Here is a 19,393-nt window from a genome sequence, read left to right on the forward strand (position 1 = left end):
CAACCCTAATCCTAACCCTTGCCCCTAATCTTAACCCTTACCCCTAATCTTAACCCCTAATCATAACCCTAACAGCGATCAGCGCTGAACTCAGGAGCTCAGGACACATTCGGCAACGGGTCACACAGTTTTTCACACTTTTTTTTCACCGGCACTAAAAGACGGACACACAAGGTGTCACATGGACAGTAGCCTGTAACCCCTGCTGCGCCAGACATTTAAATAGCTCCATCATCATATCGGTATTGATCTTCCCGTGTGTTCTGTCTCCACAGGGAGAGAAGATTTTCTACCTGATCCAACCTACTAAGACTAACCTGGCCTTGTTCGAGTGTTGGAGCAGCTCCTCCAACCAGAATGAAATGTTCTTTGGCGATCAGGTGGACAAGTGTTACCGGTGTTCAGTCAAACAGGGGCAGACGCTCTTCATCCCCACAGGTGACCGTGTTATTATTGGAGGATTCATTTCTATTCACTTCTGTACTTATGGTTATTATGTTTTGCTCTTCACAGGGTGGATCCATGGAGTGCTTACTCCAGTGGACTGTTTGGCTTTTGGTGGAAACTTTCTGCATAGTCTGAACATTGCCATGCAGCTCAGGTAGGAGAACGGTAACAATACTGCAGCGTATGATATTGTAGGGCAGTGTTGTTGTGTGCCCCTTCTCTATACCCACTTCTTTCCAAATCTTAAGCTGGCTATACTCTTTAAATAATTGTTTGCCTCTGGCATTTTATTCTAAATGCGGAAAGGGAAGTAAGTCGATGCCAGACATCTCTGATTTCAACTTTTCTCAGCAGAAAGATCAGGCATATTGGAATCCAGTAGGCTGATCCTTCTTTCCTGGACGGGTGTGGGGACAGTTAGGACACCTCCATGCACATAAGATGGTTGGCCAAGCCTGCTGAAATTTTGTTTGGCATTCATTTAAAGGGGTTCTCCACTGGCCAGCGTTCGGAACATTTAAAGGGGTACTCCGGTGGAAGACTTTCTTTTTTTAAATCAACTGGTGCCAGAAAGTTAAACAGATTTGTAAATTACTTCTATTAAAAAATCTTAATCCTTCCAGTACTTATTAGCTGCTGGATACTACAGAGGAAATTCTTTTCTTTTTGGAACACAGAGCTCTCTGCTGACATCACGAGCACAGTGCTCTCTGCTGACATCTTTGTCCATTTTAGGAACTGTCCAGAGCAGCATATGTTTTCTATGGGAATTTTCTCCTACTCTGGACAGTTCTTAAAATGGACAGAGGTGTCAGCAGAGAGCACTGTGCTCATGATGTCAGCAGAGAGCTCTGTGTTCCAAAAAAAAAAGAATTTTCTCTGTAATATTCAGCAGCTAATAAGTACTGGAAGGATTAAGATTTTTTAATAGAAGTCATTTACAAAGTTTTCCACCGGAGTACCCCTTTAAGTTCGCACGCTGCGGGGGTTGGCCATGCCCATCTCGTGACATCAGGCCACGTCCCCTCAATGCAAGTCTATGGCAGGCCACAACGCCCCCTCCCATAGACTTGCATAGAGGGGGTGTGACTCGACGTCATGGCCAACCCCTACAGCGCGCACACAGCATTCGGAACTAAGTGTTCCGAATGCTGGCTAGTGAAGTACCCCTTTAATGTGTTCAGCCACCTTCACATACAGTACTAGCCTGCATTGCCTTCTATGGCCATAGAGATTCTTCCCTACCACAACCACCATTGCCAAAAGTGTCTCTTAAAACATCAGGTTTATGCCGTAGACATCATTTTTGTCCGTTTTATAGTTTTATTTGATGGCTAACAAACTGTTTTCTTATGACAGAGCGTATGAAATCGAGAAGAGGCTGAGTACGGCGGACCTCTTCAAGTTTCCGAATTTTGAGTCAATTTGTTGGTATGTGGGGAAACACTTACTGGATACATTTAGAGGTAAGAGGATTTCCAATTGTCCCTCCTTTTCTGTTCTATTAGAGCAGTGTTTCCCAACCAGAGTGCCTCCAGTTGTTGCAAAACTACAACTCCCAGGATGCCCGGACAGCCTTTGGCTGTCCGGGCATGCTGGAAGTTGTAGTTTTGCAACAGCTGGAGGAACCCTGGTTGGGAAACACTGTATTAGGGTGTGTTCACACTGTGGAATCTCCGTGCACGTCAGGACTGCGGACACTGTGCCGTCACCATTGACAACAATGCAGTACTCAAGGAATTCCACGCAAAGAATGAGCATGTTCTTTCTTTCCGCAGCAAAATTTCAGCGGCGGATTTGTCTGCCGCTGAAATTCCTTCGTGTGAACGGGTCTCGCGGAAGACACATTCACACTGATCGTAATGTTCACTGCACGGATTTCTACTCCACGGTAATTCCGCAGTGTGAACATACCCTTGGAGGTTTTTTTTGGGCAGAGTTGACCAGTCTCGTGTTCTGAATTTACCCACACACTGCAGACCATCGCTCTACATTTACACTTTTGGTAAGTGCCCATTTTCTAACTTCCTGCCTATCTTTCTGTATATTCAGGTCTAAGAGAAAACAGAAGACACCCAGCCTCTTATTTACTGCATGGAGCCAAAGCCCTGAACACTGCGTTCAAAGTTTGGACCAAGAAGGAGGTGCCGTTTATTTATATGTTAAAGGGATTATCCAGGATATGAAAGGTCGTCTGTGGTTGTTTTTTTTATTAGCCACCCGAAAACAGCACCTTTTATTTCCATAAACTGTGTTGTGCACTGCAGCTAAGCCCCCATTACAGTACCAGGCTTATGGAGATGTGTGGTGCTGTATGTGGAGAATAAAGCAAACCCTTCTTCTACCTAGAAGGACACAGATGATGGGCCGCACAGTCTATCACCGGCTGAGGCAGGACATCACTATGGCTGGTGATTGGCTGAGTGGGCCGGTGGTGGGGTGGGGGCCGGAGTGCGCTGAGGACATTTAAAGGACATCTGTAGTGTAATATAACTTATCCCCTATCCAAAGGATAGGGGAGAAGTTATAGATCGTGGGGGGTCCGAGCGATGGGGTCCCCCGGGATCTCCTGGACGGGGGCCACGGCAGTATGCTGGAAAGGGGGCGTTCCGTCCCTGCATGACGCGGTGGCCAATACGCCCCCTCCATGTACCCCATCGAGATACAGGGAGGGGGCGTGTCTGCCGCGGCTTTCTGCTGGGGACGAAACTGCACTTCCTGCAGACTGCTGCAGCCCCGTTCATGAGATCCCGGGGTGCCCCAGTGCTCGGACCCCTTTCCGATCTATAACTTATCCCCTATCCGAAGGGGATCCGAGCGCTGGGGCCCCCCGGGATCTCCTGGACTGTGGCCACGGCAGTATGCTGGAAAGGGGGCGTTCCGTCCCTGCATGACGCGGCGGCCAATACGCCCCCTCCATGTACCCCATCGAGATACAGGGAGGGGGCGTGTCTGCCGCGGCTTTCTGCTGGGGACGAAACTGCACTTCCTGCAGACTGCTGCAGCCCCGTTCATGAGATCCCGGGGTGCCCCAGTGCTCGGACCCCTTTCCGATCTATAACTTATCCCCTATCCGAAGGGGATCCGAGCGCTGGGGCCCCCCGGGATCTCCTGGACGGGGGCCACGGCAGTATGCTGGAAAGGGGGCGTTCCGTCCCTGCATGACGCGGCGGCCAATACGCCCCCTCCATGTACCCCATCGAGATACAGGGAGGGGGCGTGTCTGCCGCGGCTTTCTGCTGGGGACGAAACTGCACTTCCTGCAGACTGCCGCAGCCCCGTTCATGAGATCCCGGGGCGCCCCAGCGCTCGGACTCCTCTCCGATCTATAACTTATCCCCTATCCTTTGGATAGGGGATAAGTTATGTTGCGCTAGAGTACCCCTTTAAGTAGCCAGGGCTCCTATCCTGTAGTGGGGTTCCCAGGGGTGGGACTTATTAAAGTCATGACATATCCTAGGAATATGCAATAACTGAGGTAGGAGAACCCCTTTAGTTTACCAATTGAAGCTTCCATGTGTCCTGTGGCCTCATTTGGACGTGATGTGATTTGCAGGCGATTATGGATCATGAGGAGGAGATTCCAGAGACCATCATTACTGTTCAGCTCATAAAGGATTTGGATCGTGAAGTTAAACTAATGGAGGTGAGGATCTCTCCTGTTTGTATCTTCGCTCTATATGCATTCGATCGTGTTGTACATGTGTTCTGTAAAACTCAACTCTTTCCCTTCAGGATATTTTCCATCAAAACATTGAGAAAGCTGGCAGTCTGTTGGGTATGGCTCGAAGTCCTATCACTGGCGCGTCCTCTCCTGTCATGTCACTGCTGGCCAAGAATTCCAAGAGGAAATGTCTCAAAACGAAGGAACTGTTAAAGAAAGGAGGAAGGAGCCTTCAGGATGACATGAGCCCGGAGATGTCTGACATGACGGGGAAAACCCTGATTCCCAAGGTATGGTTATTATGTCACCTTTTTACCTCCACTTTAGGCAGAGCTACTCAGACTTTTTGTTGTGAGATTTTGAAACTGTTGAGCTATAGATCCAGTTCAGACGGAGAAGGTTGGTTACACATGCACTCCTGTAAAAGAAATCTCACAACAAACACATACTTGTGTGTGTATGACCCAAGGCTTACAGATTGTAGCCAACCTTAAAAAAGTTTGTCCCACTGTCCTAAATGCCTCCTTCTAAATATCTGCAGCTTCTTCTGTGATCCAGTGGAAGCCTATACAAGAATAAGTCGTATAATATAAAACAGGGGTGGACAATTTGCTCAACACAAGAGCCACGTTTCGATAGACTTCAGATGTTTAAGAGCCGCAAACAAATAACATTCATGTAGTAGTCCCCCTGTGTGTTATAGCCGTCCCCCTGTTGTAGCAGCAGCCTCCCTGTATGTTGTGGCAGTCCACCTGTATGTTGTAGCAGCCCCTTGTATGTTGTAGCAGCAGTCCCCCTGTATGTTGTAGCAGCCCCTTGTATGTTGTAGCAGCAGTCCCCCTGTATGTTGTAGCAGCCCCTTGTATGTTGTAGCAGCAGTCCCCTCTATAGTAGCAGCCGCCCCCCTGTATTTTGTAGCAGCAGTCCCCTTGTATGTTGTAGCAGCAGTCCCCCTGTAGTAGCAGCCGTCCCCCTGTATGTTGTAGCAGCCCCTTGTATGTTGTAGCAGCCGCCCCCTGTATTTTGTAGCAGCCGTCCCCCTGTAGTAGCAGCCGCCCCTTGTATGTTGTAGCAGCAGTCCCCCTATAGTAGCAGCCACCCCCCTGTATTTTGTAGCAGCCACCCCCCTGTATGTTGTAGCAGCCCCATGTATGTTGGAGTAGCAGCCACCCCTTTGTATGTTGTAGCAGCAGCTGCCCCCTTGTATGTTGTAGCAGCAGCAGCCCCTTGTATGTTGTAGCAGCAGTCCCCCTATAGTAGCAGCCGCCCCCCTGTATTTTGTAGCAGCCACCCCCCTGTATGTTGTAGCAGCCCCATGTATGTTGGAGTAGCAGCCACCCCTTTGTATGTTGTAGCAGCAGCTGCCCCCTTGTATGTTGTAGCAGCAGCTGCCCCCTTGTATGTTGTAGCAGCAGCTGCCCCCTTGTATGTTGTAGCAGCAGCTGCCCCCTTGTATGTTGTAGCAGCAGCTGCCCCCTTGTATGTTGTAGCAGCTGCCCCCTTGTATGTTGTAACAGCAGCTTCCCCCTTGTATGTTGTAGCAGCTGCCCCCTTGTATGTTGTAACAGCAGCTGCCCCCTTGTATGTTGTAGTAGCAGCTGCCCCCTTGTATGTTGTAGTAGCAGCTGCCCCCTTGTATGTTGTAGTAGCAGCTGCCCCCTTGTATGTTGTAGTAGCAGCTTCCCCCTTGTATGTTGTAGCAGCAGTCCCCTTGTATGTTGTAGCAGCAGTCCCCCTATAGTAGCAGCTGCCCCCTTGTATGTTGTAGCAGCAGTCCCCTTGTATGTTGTAGCAGCAGTCCCCTTGTATGTTGTAGCAGCAGTCCCCCTATAGTAGCAGCTGCCCCCTTGTATGTTGTAGCAGCAGTCCCCTTGTATGTTGTAGCAGCAGTCCCCTTGTATGTTGTAGCAGCAGTCCCCTTGTATGTTGTATCAGCAGTCCCCCTATAGTAGCAGCTGCCCCCTTGTATGTTGTAGCAGCAGTCCCCTTGTATGTTGTAGCAGCAGTCCCCCTATAGTAGCAGCCGCCCCCTGTATGTTGTAGCAGCCCCTTGTATGTTGTTGCAGCCCCTTGTATGTTGTTGCAGCAGCAGTCCCCCTGTAGTAGCAGCCGTCCTCCTATATTTTGTAGCAGCCCCTTGTATGTTGTAGCAGCAGTCCCCCTGTATGTTGTAGCAGCCCCTTGTATGTTGTAGCAGCAGTCCCCCTATAGTAGCAGCCGCCCCCCTGTATTTTGTAGCAGCAGTCCCCTTGTATGTTGTAGCAGCAGTCCCCCTGTAGTAGCAGCGGCCCCTTGTATTTTGTAGCAGCAGTCCCCCTGTAGTAGCAGCCGCCCCCCTGTATGTTGTAGCAGCCCCTTGTATGTTGTAGCAGCAGTCCCCCTGTAGTAGCAGCCACCCCCCTGTATGTTGTATTAGCTGCCCCCCTGTATGTTTGAACAATCTCCCTAGCTTATGCTTGAGAAAGGCTGACACTGAGCTGAAACGTTGCGTGGTGTGGGGAACCAATAAATCACTGCTCTTTATATAAACCTAAGGAGTCTTCCATCTTTTGGTGCTGTGACCTGCTACTTGGATTTGTGTTGACGCAGGAGTGGCCCTCTGTTCGGGCACGGTGGACTGGTCCTGTGCTGTCTTCTACCTTTTTATGTCCCTATAGTATCAGCAGCAGCCCATTGTATGTTGTAGCAGCCCCTTGTATGTTGTAGCAGCAGTCACCCTGTAGTAGCAGCAGTCCCCCTGTATGTTGTTCCAGCCCCCTGTAGGTGTACCTGCCCACCCCCCTGTATGTTTAAGCAATCTCCCTATAGTAGCAGCAGCCCCTCTGTATGTTGTAGCAGCCTCCCTGTAGTAGCAGCCATCTCTGCTGCTGCATTCAAGTGGCAGCGGCCTGACTGAATGGGGCTGGAGGTGTGGGCTTGCTGATAGTTTTAATTTTGCAACAGCTGGAGGCACACTGGTTGGGAATCACTGGTCTAAACAACTGCCAGTGAATGGAGATGAATCGCCCTAGTGCTGCACCCCCTATACGCATCAGTAGGGGTCTCAGGCATAAAAACCCCACCAATCATAAAGTACCCTAGCGATATGCCATCACTTGAATAGAAATATGTCAATAAATCTGTTTTATTGTGATCTTTAGGCAGAAGATGACCTCATGGATGAACTTGACGAAAAGCCAGATTCCTGCCTCTTGGATTCAGAATTAACCGAGAGTAAACTGCGACTGGTACTGGCCAATGGGACGAACATGAGGTTGGTGACTTTTTTTTTTCTGATAATGCAATGAAATTCGCTTTATTTATCTAGACCGATTTTCTTCAAACTGTTGCAAACCTGCAACGCTTCCATCTCTAAGGGCATTCTGGGAGTTGTAGTTTTGGTACAGCTGGCGAGCCTCTGTTTGGAGACCACTGGTCTAGCCCACATTGGCATCGCATTACTACAGGCTCTGGCATTATTTGCTTTTCAGGATCCAGGCTACTATAATTGTTTAATTGTTTCTTATATGCTGATGTGGGGATTCATTGATAAAAGTTATTAAAATACACAGATTCCTGTCATTTTCGCAATGCGGTTCTTTCCGCCATGTCTTGGCTGTTATAATGTGAACCTGGAGTTCTTCATTCAGACTTCGCGCTTAGGTATAAGATATAAATATTTTCTGATTTCTCTTCTAGTGGCAAAAAGATTCGCGTAGGAGCAGGAAGTCGGCGACAAGGGGCCGTCACAAAAACCCCTAAAAGTGAAATTCTGGATCCAGAACTTTCCCCCAGTGATCCTTTCTTCATGGACTCTGAAGATGACCTTCAGATTGATGAGACGCCACGAAAAGAGAGAAAGCTGCCCCCACCAAAACGGAAGCTCCACAGTATGTACCCAGTACCAGCCTTGGCCCGCTAGATGCAATTGCTCTTTAACCCCTTCCCGCAGAACGCTGTATATATACGGCGGATGACGTGATACCTTTGCGCATTCCGCCGTATATTTACTGCATTAATTAAATAAGCGCTTCTGCGGCACTGATCGGGTTAATTAGCTAAAGTTCCGGGGTCCAGCGGGAGACCACTCCCGCCTGACACCCCGTGACTCCATTTGATTAAACCAATCAGTGATTGGGTGTGCAGGTGCGGCGGAATCAGCGGGAGCGCAGCGGGTGTCCGGAGGTCCGGCGGCAGCGATGATGCGGAGGGTGAGTGCTTCCCCCTTACAATTAGCAAAACTGCAACTCCCAGCATGCCCAGACAGTCTGGGCATGCTGTGAGTTGTAGTTTTGCAACATCTGGAGGGCCACACCTTGGCGACCATTGGTCTGCTGCCTGACCTTAGCTTTTTGTGGGCTGCAGGTTTTTTTTTGCACTTTTTTGGGGGGGCATATGCGGTCCGTGCCACCAGCGACTATTTTGCGCTGTTCTGCCAGACCTTACCCCATGTGCAGACTGCGCTGATTGCTGCTCAGTGAATTATTATTGATCAGCACTTTTTTGGGGTACAGGCATTTTTTTTGCTTTTTTTTCAGGTTTGCAGTCCGGCCACACAGCGCAGAACAGTCCCTGGTAGCACGGACCACAAACACCTCCCAAAAAATTTTTTTAAAAGCGCAAAAAAAACCTGCACCCAAAAAAAGGGCTGATGCAAAAAAAAGCCTACAGTAAACTTAAAAATCACTACACTACACACTGAAATAAAGTGAAAACACTACATGTACACACTTACACCCTAACACCCCCTGCTGGGAGTTGTAGTTTTGCAACAGCTGGAGGCACACAGGTTGGGAAACAGTGCTCTACAACAGGCATAGGCAACCTTCAGCACTGCAGATGTTTTAAATTACATCTCCCATGATGCTATGGCAGCATTTTGACTGTCATGGCATCAATAGAAATGTAGTCTACAACATCTGCAGTGCTGAACGTTGCCTACCCCTGCGCTAGAGGCTTATTTTTTTTTTACCTTAAAGGGGTACTCCACTGGAAAACCTTTTTTTTTTTTTTTTCTTTTTTAAATCAACTGGTGCCAGAAAATTAAACAGATTTGTAAATTACTTAATCCTTCCAGTACTTGCTGCTGTTATGATCCACAGGAAGTTCTTTTCTTTTTGAATTTCCTTTCTCCGTGATCACAGTGCGCTCTGCTGACACCTCTGTCCATGTCAGGAACTGTCCAGAGTAGGAGAGGTTTGCTATGGAGATTTTCTCCTACTCTGGACAGTTCCTAAAATGGACAGAGGTGTCAGCAGAGAGCACTGTGATCACGGAGAAAGGAAATTCAAAAAGAAAAGAACTTCCTGTAGATCATAGCAGCTGATAAGTACTGGAAAGATTAAGATTTTTTTAATAGCAGTGATTTACAAATCTGTTTGACTTTCTGGCACCAGTTGATAAAAAAAAAAAAAAAAAGTTTTCCAGTGGAGTACCCCTTTAAAAAAACAGAACTGCTCTGATCCAGGGACAATATCTGGTATTATGGCTCAGGTCCCATTCATGTGAATGGAATAAAGTTTCAGTACCAATTATACAAATGGACTAGAATGAAGCTTGGAAAGAGGAAGGAGACCCTTTTATCTAATCTAGCACAATTCTTTTTTTTTTTTTCCCCTTTCTTGCAGAGTTCCCAAGGAAACTCCCGAGAGCAAAGCCCTGTTCAGACCCCAACCGAGTGAGGGAGCCCGGAGAGCTGGAGTTTGATGTGGAGGTAAAGGATTGACCATGTTGAATTTAAGATGCGTCGTATGCAAAATTCTCAGCCTGAAAATCAAGTCTTGTTCATGTTATAGGAAGATTATACCACGGATGAGGAAATGGGAGAAGCTGACGGAGACCAACTTGGCGCCAGCAGTGGAGGAATACTGGACCTTCTGAAGGCGAGTCGGCAGGTCGGAGGCCCAGACTACTCTGAAATCGAGTAAGGAGAAGATATTCAGGCGCTGTAGCAAAATCTACTTTGTTCTTACATTTGTTTACTTCTGATGGGAATCTGTCAGCTCCAATCTCTATTCCAAACTACTGACACTATTAGGACACTGTTTCCCAATTAATGTGCCCCCAGCTGTTGCTAAACTACAACTCCAGGCATGCCCGGACAGCCTAAGGCATTAAGGTACCGTATACAGTGACCCCCCCCCCCCCCCCCCCGACCTACGATGGCCCCGACATACAATCATTTCAACATACGATGGCGTCTCAGAGGCAGCATCAACATACGATGCTTTTGTATGTCGGGGCCATCGCATAAACGGCTATCCGGCAGCGCAGACTGCTTCAGCTGCCACCGGATAGCCGTTTACGGTGCCCCTTGTGGTCCGGTGACGATCACTTACCTGTCCTCGGGGCTCCGGCGCGTCCTCTTCGGGATCCCCTGCATCGTCGGCGCTCTCCATCGTCGTCATCACGTCGCTGCGCACGCTGTCCCGTCATCCAATAGGAGCGGCGTGCGTAGCGACGTGATGGCGGCGACGGAGAGCGAGGATGCCGGGGAAGCAGAGGCCTTGCCGGAGCGTCTGGGACGCGGCGATAGAGGGAAACATCCGGGGCAGCGGTGACGAGCGGTGATGGTCCGGAGCGGCGGGGACAGGTGAGTATAACCTCCAATACCAGTGGTCTTCAACCTGCGGACCTCCAGATGTTGCAAAACTACAACTCCCAGCATGCCCGGACAGCCGTTGGCTGTCCGGGCATGCTGGGCGTTGTAGTTTTGCAACATCTGGAGGTCCGCAGGTTGTAGTCCACTGTCCTATACTTTACATTGCACGGATCCCTAAACATACGATGGTTTCAACAAACGATGGTCCATTTGGAACGGATTACCATCGTATGTTGAGGGACCACTGTGTGTGTGTGTGTGTATATATATATATGTATATATGTCTGTGGTTCCATAACATTGTAATATTTATTTCTATGTTCCCAGGCACCTGAAGGCCTCCTTGCTCCCCCACCTATCCCTGACCCACCTCCTCCTATCCCTGACCCTGCTTGATTGACAGTCAGGACGCAGCTTCCTGCACTGAGCCCTGTTTACATATCTCGTTCCTGCTCTGTGCATACAAGCTGTTCGCAGGTGTGAGATTTGTATACAGGGCTTGGCTTCCAGCTAAGTGTCAATCAAGTGGGGAGGGGGAGCAAAGAGCCGTTCCAGCAAACTTTGACCCTTTGTACAGGAGAATTAAAGCATTTTTCAGAGTTATGGAAGCACAGGCAGATATATACAAAAGATACCATATTTATCGGCATATAAAATGCATTTTTTAGCCTAAAGTCTATGTGCGTGTTATATGCCGATAGACTGTTTCTGGCCCCGCAGAAGCCGCTTTAGTTCAATGATTTAAAGGGGGCACTTTAAATAATTGAACTGCGGCTGTTTCTGTATGGCCAGAGTCCTGCCGCCGCTGTCCGATTCCGTCCCCTATCCCCATTTCATAGTTACATGCCCCAGTCTTGCCACTGCCCGATTCCCTCCCCGTCCTTGGGTTGCATGTCCTGACGCTGCCTGATTCCATCCTGGTGACCGTCCTCTTCATGGTCCTGCAGCGTCCTTATCTGTCATTGTGCGCCGCGCACAGTAGTGACAGATCAGGACGCCGTCGGACCATGCTGGAAGTTGTAGTTTTTGCAACAGCTGGTTGCACCCTGGTTGGGAAACGCTGGTCTGGCTCCTTTAAATTAAGCATTTTGGAAATTGTTGTGGATCATCGCCCTACAATTTCTTGTTATAAAACCCTATAATGTTCTTCTAATTTACAGTGAAGCTCCGGCATCTCCCAGCACCCAAGAAGCCATCCAGGGCATGCTCTGCATGGCAAATCTACAAGCCGCCTCCTCCTCCTGTACCCCCTCCAGTCTGCAGGCTTGGTGGGCAGCAGGGCAGGAGGGTGGTGCTTCAGGAGGTATACCGCCGGGTGGGGGCAAATCTGCAGGGAGTAACAAGGCCGGCAGCAACGGAACGGGAAACAGTAAAGTTATTCTGAGGCCCGGAAAACGGCCGGTGAGACGCCCGGCACATCGCAGCATGGACAGTGAGGATGAGGACGACAGCGCGGACGAGCAGGAGACCCTGGGAGCGTGCTTCAAAGACTCCGAATACAGTGAGGGCAAAGATGGTGGAAAATGATATATGTAGTATATTCTGATGTCATTTGTTCACTGAGATGCACTTTATACTTCTCTACAGTTTATCCTTCTCTGGAGTCAGATGATGATGACCCGGCCCTCAAGTCACGTCCCAAGAAAAAGAGACAGACAGACGACGCTCCTTGGAACCCGAAAGGTATTTGGAAGACTGTGACAGGTCTGATGGTGCAAGCGTATATTCTGGGACTAGTCACCGTTCAGTCTGCGGTTGTGCAGTTCTTTCCAGTCTGACCACAGGGCTCTCTGCTGACACCTCTGTCCATGTCAGGAACTGTCCAGAGCAGGAGCAAATCCCCATAGTAAACCTCTCCTGTTCTGGACAGTTCCTGACATTGACAGAGGTGTCAGCAGAGAGCACTGTGGTTAGACTGGAAAGAACTACACAACTTCCTCGGGAGCATACAGCAGCTGATAAGTACTGGAAGGATTAAGATTATTATATAGAAGTAATTTACAAATCTGTTTTAACTTCCTGGTACCAGGGTATTTGAAAACTTTCTTTTTCCCCCCAAGAGTACCCCTTTGACTGATTTAGGCACTACTTTTGCATTAACTGCTTGCTTTTTTCTGTTTTTTAGCGCGTGTTACTCCAACGCTTCCTAAACAGGTTCGGCCGGTGCGGGAGGGGACACGAGTGGCCTCAGTGGAGACGGGCCTGGCGGTGGCTGCAGCGAGGCTTTCTCAGCAGGTGAACAGGACAGCAGATCAGTCATATCCTGGTGTGTTGTGCCAGTCACTTACCTCATTGTATTCTTAATCCATTTCACAGGAGCAACAGAAATCTCAGAAGAAAAAAGTTGCAAGTAAGAAGAAGCCGCCAAGTGAACCCGAGCCCCCAGTTATCCCATCCGAACCAGAACCTGCTCCACCAGAACCACAGGTTGAGGTCTTCTCTGGCAGTCTTGTGGACCATGAATACACAGCAGGACCCAATATATTTGGGATGGCCCAGGTCAACCGAGGCACTACCCCCATGGCACCAGGTGTCTTCCTATCGCACCGGCGGCTTTCTGCTACCTCTCCAACAAGTCAAGTCGTTCAGGGTAAGGCATTCACCTTCTACAATACAGCGGGCCCTCAGGTTACATATTTATTGGCTCCAGGACGACCATTGTATGATGAAACCATAACTATGGTAACCTGTTATTTGGGAATGAAGACCCCAAAATGTCATCCAAAAATAGGAAAAAGTGAGGATTACAGAAAATTAAGTAGATAACTAATAGAGATAAAGCAAATCCTTACATCTAAAAGTAATAAAGATCTGCTGGGAGCTGTAATCACTGTCTATGTAGAGGACAGGAGCTTCTTCAGGGTCCTGTACAGTACACAGTGTCCTAAAAAAGTAACATGGAGCCGCCCTCACCTGGTGTCCAAAGGAGCAGCCAACACTGGTACAGGTAAAGTACAGAACATGTAATACCACCCTGTACTGTAGGGGGCGCTACCAGACACCAGTTAGTGCATACACTTCAGTAATACAGGTAAAGAGTACAGAACATGTAATACCTGCCTGTACTGTAGGGGGCGCTACCAGACACCAGTCAGTGCATACACTTCAGTAATACAGGTAAAGAGTACAGAACATGTAATACCTCCCTGTACTGTAGGGGGTGCTACCAGACATCAGTCAGTGCATACACTTCAGTAATACAGGTAAATAGTACAGAACATGTAATACCTCTCTGTACTGTAGGGGGCGCTACCAGACATCAGTCAGTGCATACACTTCAGTAATACAGGTAAATAGTACAGAACATGTAATACCTCCCTGTACTGTAGGGGGCGCTACCAGACACCAGTCAGTGCATACACTTCAGTAATACAGGTAAAGAGTAGTACAGAACATGTAATATCTCCCTGTACTGTAGGGGGCGCTACCAGACACCAGTCAGTGCATACACTTCAGTAATACAGGTAAAGAGTAGTACAGAACATGTAATACCTCCCTGTACTGTAGGGGGCGCCAGACACCAGTCAGTGCATGCACTTCAGTAATACAGGGGTTTTACCAGTGAAATGTCCATTCTGATTGGTCAGATCTTCCGGCCATTGACAGGTATCACAGATCTGGACTGTCTGTACATTGTATGGTGAGTCTGGTCTCAACTTACAATGGTCCAGAAAAGACCGAAAATATTGTAACCTGAGGCCATTGTAAGTTGAGGGACAACTGTATATGATGCCGATTTGAGAACTTCAATTTGCCTATTTCTGTTGTGTTTTTTTGTTTGTTTTTTTTGCACACAACGGTTACATTTATTTATTTGTATTAACAGGGAAGAGACCCAAGAAAGGTTTGGCCACAGCAAAACAGCGTCTGGGCAAGATCTTAAAAATCCACAGGAATGGTAAACTGCTTCTGCTGTGACCTTCTTCTTCCTCCCTCTACGCTCTCACTTGACCCTCCGGTTGAATAGACTTTTAGTAGGGGCCATTGGACAAAAGCCCTCAGAGAGAAAGCACAGCTGCCCCACCCCCGGCTCTGTGCCCCACACTTATTTTTTTTAAGAACTGAATATAAACATTACACATTTTACAGAGAAACAAACCAAAAAGGCAGGCTGGACAAAGACCCCCCCCCCTCCAGCAGGTAAAAGACAAAATGTGACGTCAGTCATGTGACCTCCTTGTTCATGTTAGGACATTTAAACATGGAGCGCGGATTAATTGAAAGGTACGGACACTCAGCTGTGACACCTTTCTAAGGCCATGGAGACATTTGTCGTAACCAAAGGGGTAGTAGAACGAGAACAAAAAAAAAACAATATTTATCTCTACCCACCCTTACTACGTCTCCTGTCTCTGGTTCACCCACCGGCGATGTCGGTAAAATCAGGATTTTAGGATATTTTTTCAACACAATTGTATTATACTGAGCACTTGTCCTTGAACGACCTGGCTGTTGTGAGCGCCGGAATCGGTCCATACGTGCGCGCGTTTGTTGCCGGGGCACCAGACGGATCCGGATCTCATGCCATTATTGGCTTTTAAACAAATGGATAAGATTGAGGAAGGAACTCCGCATCTGTTTCTTACCTCGATCTATACCGGAGGATGTTAAATGCGGAGTTCTCCCCCAAAGGTCCCTCCTTGTCCATCCTGCCTTCCGCATTACATAGAAGATATTTTCTCTTTATACAGAAGCTGTAATGACGAACTGATTAGAGAACGTGGGTCTGGTTAAAAGGGAACTCTTACAGCGGGTTAGTTTTGTTACCACACTCCGGACCCTCGCCCAACTTTCTGTTCCTTATCTGGAGGAAAGAAGAGAGAATTTACTCCTGTTTTCACATTTTTCGGAAGGGGTAAATGCGAACAAGATCCGGGATGAGACGGCTACATCCGTGGAAACAGGCATCTGTGTCGGGATTTTTTTTTTTTTTAAATCTGAAACGTGTTTAGTGACGTTTGCAGTGCAGTAATACCATATAGGTTGGCTGGCGCAGGTCTAGGGCCGTGTTTCCCAACTAGGGTGTCTCCAGCTGATGCAAAACTACAACTCCCGTCATGCCCAGACAGCCTTCGGCTGTCCGGGCATGCTTGGAGTTGTAGTTTTGCAACAGCAGGAGGCACCCTGGTTTGGAAACGCTGGCCTAGGTTTATGCCACGTTACATATCTGCACCAGAACACAAAGGTCGCTTGTCTTTTGAAGAGTGTGAAGAGGTTGGGGCTCTCAGTGCAGCATCTTTGGCTTGGTTTACTTACCAAATTTTTCGTTTCCTGGAGTCCGTAGGCAGCACAAGAACAAATAGCCTGTGCTGCTGAAGGACGATCAGGGAAAAAGGTTTATTGAGGGAAATACTTGACTCTCCGATCATTAAAAGTATGATGTTAAAGGGGTTTTCCAGCAAAAGAAACAACCTGTGTATGGTGTCAGTCACACTTTCTGAAAACAGAGCTCCTGTCATTGCTTCCCCCTCCTCTCCTGTCTGCTGAGAACCAGACCAGATAAGAGGGGGAGCTCATATTACTGCTCAATTTTAATGGCAGTAGGAAGCCTTTCTTAGATAAGACAGCAGGGTGCCTATTCTGAGACAAACTACTGTGACTTAGACAGGCTTTCTGCTGCCTTAGCTCTGATCAGTAATATAAGCTCCCCTTCTTGACATCACTGGTCTGGTTTTGAGCAGACAGGATGGGAGAGGATAGCAGGGACGGGGGCTCTGCATTGTCCAGGGCTGGTGGTCGCTAAAAGGGATTCTAAAGGACAGTATATAGCTCTATAACATTGTGCTCCAAACTGTGGACCTCCAAAACAACAACTCCCAGCATGCCCGGACTACATGTAACTACAGTATCTTTCTTGTAAATAGTGTTTGGATACTTTTATATTTAATTGGGACAACCCCTATGAAGGAATAGGACAAAAAAAAAAAAAATAATATATATATATATATATATATATATATATATATATATATATATATATGTATACACACACACAGTGGGGCAAAAAAAAGTATTTAGTCAGCCACCAATTGTGTAAGTTCTCCCACTTAAAAAGATGAGAGGCTGTAATTTCCATCATAGGTTATAACCTCAACTATGAGAGACAGAATGAGAAAAAAAAATCCATAAAATTACATTGTCTGATTTTTAAATAATTTATTTGCAAATTATGGTGGAAAATAAGTATTTGGTCAATAACAAAAGTTCATCTCAATACTTTGTTATATTCCCTTTGTCGGCAATGACAGAGGTCAAACGTTTTCTGTAAGTCTTCACAAGGTTTTCACAGACTGTTGCTGGTATTTTGGCCCATTCCTCCATGCTGATCTCCTCTAGAGCAGTGATGTTTTGGGGGTGTCTCTTGGTAACACAGACTTTCAACTCCCTCCAAAGGTTTTCTATGGGGTTGAGATCTGGAGACTGGCTAGGCCACTCCAGGACCTTGAAATACTTTTTACGAAGCCACTCTTTTTTTGTTGCCCGGGAGGTGTGTTTGGGATCATTGTCATGCTGAAAGACCCAGCCACGCTTCATCTGTAATGCCCTTGCGGATGGAAGGAGGTTTACACTGAAAATCTCACCATACATGGCCCCATCCATTCTTTCCTTTACACAGATCAGTCGTCCTGGTCCCATTGCAGAAAAACAGCCCCAAAGCATGATGTTTCCTCCCCCCATGCTTCACAGTAGGTATGGTGTTCTTTGGATGCAACTCAGCATTCTTTCTCCTCCAAGCACAACGAGTTGAGTTTTTACCAAAAAGTTCTACTTTGGTTTCATCTGACCATATGACATTCTCCCAATACTCTTCTGGATCATCCAAATGCTTTCTAGCAAACTTCAGACGGGCCCAGACATGTACTGGCTTAAGCAGGGGGACACGTCTGGCACTGCATGATTTGAGTTCCTGGTGTTGTAGTGTGTTACTGATGGTAGCCTTTGTTACTTTGGTCCCAGCTCTCTGCAGGTCATTCACTAGGTCCCCCCATGTGGTTCTGGGATTTTTGCTCACTGTTCTGATCATTTTGACACCACAGGGTGAGATCTTTGCTCACCATTCTTGTGATCATTTTGACACCACGGGGTGAGATCTTGCGTGGAGCCCCAGATCAAGGGAGATTATCAGTGGTCTTGTATGTCTTCCATTCTCTAATAATTGCTCCCACAGTTGATTTATTCACACCAAGCTACTTGCCTATTGCAGATTCAGTCTTCCCAGCCTGGTGCAGGTCTACAATTTTGTTTCTGGTGTCCTTCGACAGCTCTTTGCTCTTGGCCATAGTGGAGTTTGGAGTGTGACTGTTTGAGGTGTATACAGGTGTCTTTTATACTGATAACAAGTTCAAACAGACGCCATTAATACAGGTAACGAATGGAGGACAGAGGAGACTCTTAAAGAAGAAGTTACAGGTCTGTGAGGGCCAGAAATCTTGCTTGTTTGTTGTTGACCAAATACTTATTTTCCACCATAATTTGCAAAGAAATTCTTTAAAAATCAGAAAATGTGATTTTATGGATTTCGTTTTCTCATTCTGTCCCTGTGTTTAAAAAAAAAAAAAAATTGTGATGAAGGATAAAAAAAACTACTAATTCTAATTCTTAAAAATTAAGAATCATATTAGATTTTTTTAAAATAGTTTTTTTTGTTTTTTTAATCATTCAGAGCTAACACCAAGTCTTGGTTTTTCAGCTTTATCATTACTCAAGTCATTGGGACTGAGCTGCCATTCCAGAGACAGCCTACCAACCAGGATGGCGCTGTTGGCACCATTGACCTTATTTTAACCCCCTTCTGTCTGCCAAGTGACTTTACAGTCGTTCACCCTGCCCGTTTTGCTGCACTGACCGCCCGTCCCTTTCATCCATATCCGCTTCGTAGATTTAATACCAGAGACTCCTTATTTTTCCACATGTTTTTTTTAATAACACATGAATGGCTCAGGACGAACACACAATAATAACAAAACCGCAACTCAAACTAAATAAACTCTACCAGCCAAGGGAATGAGGTTTTACGCAGTTTGTACAGTTTTGTTTTGTTATTTTATTTTTTTTAACAGAACATAAAGCAAAAAAAAAAACTAAATAAAAAAAAACACAAAACAAAACACCGCCGCACCATTGCAGATGTGTGAATAAAGTTCTCACCGTGTTGGCGCATCGGCTTCATATTGTCAGGCAGCCGCGTACGAAGCGTTTCCTACGTCCAGGTTTCTGTTTACGATTTGTAATTTATATATTTTTTTAGACTGTCTGGTTTTCCCCCCTAAGTAGCTATAAAAGAATACGGCTGCCGACTGTCTCGTCTCTTGTCTTTATTTTGTTTTTGCTTTTTCCCGAAAAAGGTTTATTTTAATATTGTTATTGTCCTATTCTAGTAGGACCTTGTCCACTACTTTTTAGGTACAATCTCACGTAGCGCATCATACGCAGCGTATTTCACACTGTGCTGCGCAGCGAGAAATATGCTGCGTATTCTACGATGAACATACACACAGAGGTCCCTGGCGGCCACCTCCCATAGACTTGCATTGAGGGGGCGTGGCCATGATGTCACGACCCCGCAGCCTGCACCCAGCTTTTGGAACTAAGTGTTCCAAACGCTGGGGCAGTGGAGAGCCCCTTTAATCGAAAACAAAGTCATAGCATGCAGGGAAGTGTCCATTGTCCTCAGAAGTAGAGATACAAGGTTGAATAAAAAA

At 47.0% G+C, this 19,393-nt stretch overlaps 1 protein-coding gene across 1 annotated transcript in view; it reads left to right on the forward strand.

The window, feature by feature from the left end:
- The window catches only part of PHF8 (PHD finger protein 8), a 37,258-nt gene extending 18,273 nt beyond the window's left edge, over positions 1-18,985 (forward strand). The window contains exons 8-22 of the mRNA XM_056540441.1: positions 276-438; positions 514-601; positions 1,807-1,913; positions 2,500-2,591; positions 4,004-4,093; positions 4,183-4,401; positions 7,252-7,364; positions 7,790-7,980; positions 9,718-9,803; positions 9,886-10,013; positions 11,852-12,192; positions 12,279-12,374; positions 12,817-12,926; positions 13,008-13,281; positions 14,518-18,985. Of these exons, the coding sequence (XP_056396416.1) occupies positions 276-438; positions 514-601; positions 1,807-1,913; positions 2,500-2,591; positions 4,004-4,093; positions 4,183-4,401; positions 7,252-7,364; positions 7,790-7,980; positions 9,718-9,803; positions 9,886-10,013; positions 11,852-12,192; positions 12,279-12,374; positions 12,817-12,926; positions 13,008-13,281; positions 14,518-14,609 (2,190 nt within the window). The 3' untranslated portion in view covers positions 14,610-18,985. The remainder of the gene's footprint in view (positions 1-275; positions 439-513; positions 602-1,806; positions 1,914-2,499; positions 2,592-4,003; positions 4,094-4,182; positions 4,402-7,251; positions 7,365-7,789; positions 7,981-9,717; positions 9,804-9,885; positions 10,014-11,851; positions 12,193-12,278; positions 12,375-12,816; positions 12,927-13,007; positions 13,282-14,517) is intronic.
- The last annotated feature ends 408 nt before the right edge of the window (positions 18,986-19,393 follow it).

The sequence above is a fragment of the Hyla sarda genome, chromosome 9 (genome assembly GCF_029499605.1).
Source record: "Hyla sarda isolate aHylSar1 chromosome 9, aHylSar1.hap1, whole genome shotgun sequence".
In the NCBI taxonomy this organism is placed as follows: domain Eukaryota; kingdom Metazoa; phylum Chordata; class Amphibia; order Anura; family Hylidae; genus Hyla; species Hyla sarda.